Source organism: Benincasa hispida, chromosome 11 (assembly GCF_009727055.1).
Source record: "Benincasa hispida cultivar B227 chromosome 11, ASM972705v1, whole genome shotgun sequence".
Lineage (NCBI taxonomy): Eukaryota > Viridiplantae > Streptophyta > Magnoliopsida > Cucurbitales > Cucurbitaceae > Benincasa > Benincasa hispida.
The window spans coordinates 13,833,771-13,840,749 of NC_052359.1; the positions used below are offsets into that span (position 1 = coordinate 13,833,771).

Sequence of the window (6,979 nt, forward strand, 5' to 3'; positions counted from 1 at the left end):
ATGGCGAACAAGTTGGGACCTTCTTCTATCTTTTCCTCTCTTCTCTTCTTCTCTTTGGTAAGCTTTTATCTTCTTTAAGTCACCTTCTTCAGTGTGATTTATTCTCTTAACATGGGCCATTATTGTTCGACCTGCATTTTAGATCATCGGAACCACTTTAGCGGCTCGTAATCTGAATGACAATGTGTTCGAATGGTTGAAGAAGGACCATCGTGGTCTTCCCCGTGCTGTTATTCACGTCTCCGATCTAGACCGTTCTATTAGGTATGTCATCTACGTATGCTTCTTAACCTATATTCATATAATTTAAGAGCTAAAGTTTTGGGTATATTGGTGACATCCTATCTAAACTTCTTTTTTCGTAATATCCTTTTATTTCATATTTAACTAAGAAATACGAACACTTTAGTTTGGTTAATATTGTCCTTGTATAGAGATATTGTATATTTACGTTAGTGGTATAAAGTCAAAGTAAAACCAATATTTGTCGTGTAAACATCAAACATTTGTTGTGTATACCAAATAGATAAATATTTGACAAAAATAATAAATTTTGAGAACAAAATACATCAAACTGATTTTGTATGCATATAAATGCATAAATTCATTGACTTTGGATTTCCTTGTTTAGAAATGATATAAATTAAAAAATATATATTTACATAAATGTCCTCTTGTTTTGTGTGTCCTAACTAGATTTTTTTTAAGAAAAATGACATGTTGTGTCCATGTCGCATATTTGTCGCATCGTGTATGTGTTTTTCTTAGTAACCAACTATAGTTCAATTGAGTCAAATCATGTAACCTACTTTTTCAAATTCAAACGTAAAATCTATCGAACACCAATTTATTTTATATCGTAAAATCATAATTTACCAATGATTATATTAGAAGCTACGCTACTAATTTCAAACCATGCCTATTAATGCTTTTGATTAATTTGTAGGTTTTACATGCAAGGCTTTGGAATGAAACTTTTAAAAAGAAGGAATTTCCCCGATCGTCAATATAGAGACGCCCTCATTGGATTTGGGCCCCAAAATACTCATTTCTTATTAGAATTAAGACAAAATGAGATATAACATATTTAATTAAGGTTCTGTTCGATAACAATTTTATTTTTTATTTTTTATTTTAATAATTAAATCTATTTCCTCTTTATTTATTATAATGATTTACATATTTCTTAACTATCATTGTTGAATTTTAGTCAAATTTTAAAAACAAAAACAAATTTTTAAAAACTACTTTTTTAATCTTCAAAATTTGGTTTGGAAGTAATGTCTATAGACTTAATTTTTAAAAATAAAAATAAAAAATTAAATGGTTATCAAAGGAAACCAAAATAACGTACCCATAATAACACTTAAGAATATATCTTAATAATAATCTCTTATCTCAAATTTTCAGGATATGATTCAAATGATGTATTTATTGGGACAGAGTTTGGACACTTTGGGATCGCCACTCAAGATGTGGGGTTTTTTTTTTTTTAATATATAGTTCTTATAATATGTTCCTTTTATTATTGAATTGATAATTAATTATAAACATATGGTTTTGTAGATCTACAAAACTGTGGAGAAAGCTAGAGCTAATGGTGCATTGGTTATCCATAAACCCCAAAAAGTTAACCAAACCATCTTTGCATTTGTGGAAGATCATGATGGTTATAAGTTTAAGCTCATTCAAAGGACAACTTCAAGTGATCCTCTTGTTGAAATCATGCTTCATGTACAAGATTTGAATACTTCCCTCAACTTCTATACAAAGGTAAGCTTGGATTCTAGATATTGAATAGAGAATTTCAGCCTTTGATTGATTTTGATCGAATATAGTATATCTTATGCTATTTGAACAACGGTTAATGTAAGCTAATCTAAAGATGACTATTTAATTTTTCGTTTTAGTTTTTGAAAATTAAGCTTATAAACACTCTTTTACTTCTAAATTTCTTGCTTTATTATCTATTTTCTATTGAAGTTTTCAAAAACCAACCTATAAGGTTTGAAATCTAAAAAAATAATTTATTTTTTTCTTTTTTATTTTTTTATTTTTTCTTTTTTATTTATTTCCCTTTTTTTAAGAATTGGCTAAGAATTCAACTCTTTTACCTTAAAAAGATAGAAATCATTATAAGAAAATTGAGACAAAATAAATTTACTTTTAAAAATAATATATATATATATATATATATATATATGTATGTATGTATAAAACCAAATAATTTTGTAATGAGACCTAAAATATTTATTTATTTATTTATTTATTTTACGTCTTTTGGAGTGTTATAGATTTGTTATTATGTAGTGATACTTCCTTCTTGAAAAAGTAAGAGACATGCATTTTTATTATACAAAGATATGGATTGAGCTTCGATCAATGCCAAATGATTTCATATTCATAAGTTATTTTCATGAAAAAATCAAAGGTAATGAATTGTTATAATATCTAATATTATTCGATTATTGTGTATGAAGTTTAATTTTAGACTAATATTGAAGTAATTGTCTTATACGTTGCTTAACGCAGGCATTAGGAATGAAGTTGTTTGAGAGGCAGAATAATTCAACAGGACAGGTATAGAAACTATCATTTCATTTCGAATTTAATATATACAAGTAATTTCAACTTTGGTTTAATGCAAATACTTTATGCTGCCGTTCTCAAAAAATAAAAAATGATAATAAAAAAGTGTCAAATTTATAAAAGGAAGAGTTACAAATATAGACATTAGACCCAAAATATTAGCAGATATAACATAATGTAAAAAAATTGTAAATATGATCAAATTTAAATAGTCTATCGATAATAGATCATATTATTAGTAGGAGTCTATCAGTGATAGACCATATCATTGGTAAGAGTTTATCAACGATATAAGTCTATCGCTGATAGATTTGTCTATATTTGCAATTTTTTTTAAATGATATTATACACTTGGTTATTATTCCTAAAATTGCTACCAATTGCAATTACACTTTATAAAAATTTAAAAAAAAAAAAATGCCTTTTAATAGAAGTTCTGTTTTTTTCCATTATTTTATATCGTTATCTTTATTTTCTATTTGTCACTCAATTATTGGTTTTTTCATAGTCAAATTCTAAACAATAATAATTTTTTATGTTGGTCTCATTTAATAACTATTTTGTTTTTTGTTTTTTGTTTTTTGTTTTTGGTTTTTGGCCTTTCAAAAAGTTGTTTTTTGTTTTTGGAATTTGGTTAAAAATTCAACTATTGTACTTAAGAAAGATGCAAATCATTGTAAGAAATGTAGATGAAATAGTCTTAATTTCCAATAACAAAAACAAACTAAATGGTTATCAAGCGAGTCCTACTTTTTTCGGTTTTCTAATTTTTGTTTGGTTTTTTAAACTAAAAAGTAAATAACAAAGAAAGAAATTTAGATGTGAAAGTAGTGTTTATAGGTCTAACTTCAAATACAAAAAAACAAAAAATCAAATGGTTACCCAAGTAGTTTTCTTCCATTGATTTTTGAAAACATTTCTATTTGAATTTATTTTTTAATATATATATATATATATTTTTTTAACAAATTTAGTTAAGAATTCAAATCTTTAGTTAAGAATTCAAATGTTTATTTAAAAAAAAAAAAAAAATGCTTCCATTCTAGAGATTTAAAGGCAAATTTATTATATAATAGGTTATAATATTATTTTCTTCAACTAAAAGTATTTTAAAATGTCTTGGTTTATTATTTTGTTGGGCAGATTGTTTTGGGGACTTTGGGTTATGGAGTAAACCCAAGTAAAACAACAATCTTGCAATTGGAAAAGAGAAAAAATATCCCTCGTGATGATGGACGAGATGGCTATTCGATGGTATGCCCAAACTTTAAGCACTATTTTTTTATTTTTTTTTTTAACTATATGATATGTTATTTTTAGACTCAGTTTCCTCTAATTCTTCTTTTCATTTGTCAAAGTGAACATAACTCAACTGACATGTAATCTATTAATAATAATAAAATAAAAAAAATAAAAAACTATAGTTCGAATCTTTCAATTTCCTATTGTACTATAAAAATCTTCCTCAACATGAAGTATTATTAACGTTGATTTGAAGCACTAATTCAATGGTTATAGTATTAATAATAACTTAGCTATAATCACATTGAGCTTAACTTATTTGTTACAATATTTACTAGCATCTCGAAGTTGTAAGATTTCATTGAAAAATAGAGAGACCTCACAATAATTATATAATAAGATGCATGAATATATATTACTCCTCTTGTTGCTTATCAGTTCCAATCAGTTTTGAGATGAAACCTCATGTTTATCTAACATATAATTTCAAAGCTTATAATACTCAAAAAGATATATCTGGTAAAAAAAAATGTTTATGAGATATACATAGATTACTCCTCTCAGAGCCAATTAATTTTGGGACTCATCAGTATTATATTCTAGATTTAAATTGTACATCGATCTCTATACTTTCGATTTTGGTTCGTTTTGTTTTTTATACTTCGAAAATGTTCAGCTTAATTCTCATATTTTAAATTTTAGTTCATTTTGGTTCAATATACTTTTAAAATGTTCATTTTTTCTGTTAGTACTTTTAACTTATACGTTTAAAATGAATAGATGGAATAATCCTTCAACTTCTTTTTCTAAAGAAAGTCATCTTGTTTGGCTCTTGTCTTATTGTTCTATCAACATATATACATAATGGAAAATTGAAAAGTAAATAATATTATGATTGGTTATTCCATTTTCAGGTGTATATTGGCACTGACAATGTAAACAAGAGTGCTGAAGCTGCTAAGTTGGTAATGAAAGAGCTTGGTGGTAATCTAATAATCGAGCCTGTTCTCTTTTCCAATATCAATGTCAAATTAACTGGCTTTACTGACCCAGATAACTGGATAACTGTAAGTACTACAACATTTTACTTCTTTTATTTTATATTTTTTGTAAATTACAAAAATCACCTCTAAAAGCGTCATAGTTGCGATTATACCCTTAAACTTTCAATTTAAAAAATTATACCCTCAAATTTGTATAAGTATTAGAATTTGATCAAATTGGTTCTTGAATTTTATATGATTGTATTAATGGATACATTTGTATAAGTTTGAGTGTTCATTTTTTATCATTTTTGGATTCAATTTCAACAATTATTGTAAGTTTGAGGGTCTAATTTTAATACGTGTAGAAGTTTGAGTGCTTAATTTTTAGAATTGAAAGTTTGAGGGTGTAATTGTAACTACTACGGTATTTTTTGCAATTTGCCCTTATATTTTTATTTGGTGAATTGGAAAAGTTAACTCTGAAATATGGTGGTACTTATAATTACATCTTTAAAATCTCAATTGTCAAAAATGAGCCCTCAAATTTATAAGTGTAAAAATTAGACCTTCAAACTTACATTAGTTATAGAAATTCGGTCCACCAAATGATAAAATTGAACTCTAAAACTTATATAATTGTTATAATTTCTACAATTATGTAAGTCTAAGGGTTCAATTTTAACACTTGTATAAATTTGAGAACTCAATTTTTATAATTGAAAGTTAAATGGTATAATTACAACTACCATCATATACTTTACGGATGGTTTTTACAATTTTTTCTAATTTTTTTTAATTATATTTTTATGAAATTAAATACACAAGAATTCTATTTTAATTTTTAACAAAAAAAAATAATCAATACATACCCTCTTAAACTTTGAGTTTGTACCACTTAAAACGTTAAAATAATTATTGTATCAATTAAATCCCAAATAAACTCCTAGACTTTTAAATCAATTTAAATCTTTTGTTTTGAGTTTTATTTTACAAATTTGTTAAGTGGTTTTTCATCAATATGAGTTGGTTTTTTCTCTTCTCGTCTTCTTTTTTCATTCTAGTCATTACATGTGAATTACTTTTCTTACTATTTTGGTAAGAATATATTTCTGAAGAACAATAAGATGGGATAGTCTAAATTCACGATTCAATTATTGGTTCTTTTAGTTTTAATTTAATTTTTCACAAATGCACACATGTATATATTTGATTTTATTAATTTCTCTTAAATTCTTATACATATCAACATTTATTTATTTATTTATTTATTTTTACCTTCAGAATATGGTCGACAATAAAGATTATCAAAGAGGAACACTATAAAGAAAAACAAGAATGTGAAAAGGATCAAATTCGGAGGATTATATACATTAATTTCTAGAAGACGAAGATCACTTTATTACTTACTTCAACTTGTACTTATTATAATATTATAGTGTTGTGTTATTTATTTCCCTATTTTGTTATTCACGTAGAGATTTTTCAACTCTTGTTTAGCGAATGTGGATGTCCTCTTGAGTGAATATACAATCAAGTTTATGAAGTTACTTTTAAATCATGTATTCTTATCAGAAGGGCAATTTGTATTATTTGTAGGTATGGTATGTAATTGGGCTCATTTTTATTATGTTTAGTCTCATTTCTTTTCTAATAATAATTATTATTTTCTAGTAGAACTTAAAATATAAAACTATTAATTAAGTGAAATTGTATTGGTTAGCAAAAAAAATATTATATGGGTTTTTGCAAATCTAGCAATGGTATCAATGGTAAACTGACTGATATACCTAATAGAAAGTACTAATTAGTTGACCCATATACCAAACATAAAATATATTAGTTAATTGATACACAAAACATGAAGTATATCAGATATATTATTAATATACATGTTGATACACCAAAAAGAATAAAATTAGAATAAAAAATGAAAATCAGATCTAACAATTTTTACTATATTTGTAAATTTTAAAAAATCATGGCTAAATTTAAAATTTTTAATTTTTTTTTTTTTTGGCTATTTTTGCAACTGCCCATTAATTAAGACAAATAAATAATTAGAGGCGAAAAGAAGTCGGGCATGTTCGAAGTAGACAATCTAGCTAATGCCAAAAGAAAGAGATATTGATATGCCAGCATGAGCATTATTCAATTGATATAAA

The 6,979-nt window shown here is 25.4% G+C and overlaps 1 protein-coding gene across 1 annotated transcript; it reads left to right on the top strand.

Moving 5' to 3' along the window:
* On the top strand, positions 1 to 6,240 carry LOC120089927 (lactoylglutathione lyase-like). The gene is made up of 9 exons (XM_039047371.1): positions 1 to 57; positions 143 to 264; positions 947 to 1,071; positions 1,411 to 1,475; positions 1,567 to 1,773; positions 2,533 to 2,580; positions 3,733 to 3,843; positions 4,746 to 4,898; positions 6,099 to 6,240. Exons 1-9 carry the CDS (start codon positions 1 to 3, stop codon positions 6,138 to 6,140), a joined length of 930 nt encoding a protein of 309 aa, XP_038903299.1. The 3' UTR covers positions 6,141 to 6,240.
* Positions 6,241 to 6,979: the final 739 nt, after the last annotated feature.

Coding starts and splice junctions, on each gene's coding strand:
- LOC120089927 (XM_039047371.1), top strand. CDS start 1: ATGGCGAACAAGTTGGGACCTTCTTCTATCTTTTCCTCTCTTCTCTTC. Junction 1,072..1,410: donor CTTATTAGAATTAAGACAAA/ATGAGATATAAC, acceptor TCAAATTTTCAG/GATATGATTCAAATGATGTA. Junction 4,899..6,098: donor ACCCAGATAACTGGATAACT/GTAAGTACTACA, acceptor TTTTACCTTCAG/AATATGGTCGACAATAAAGA.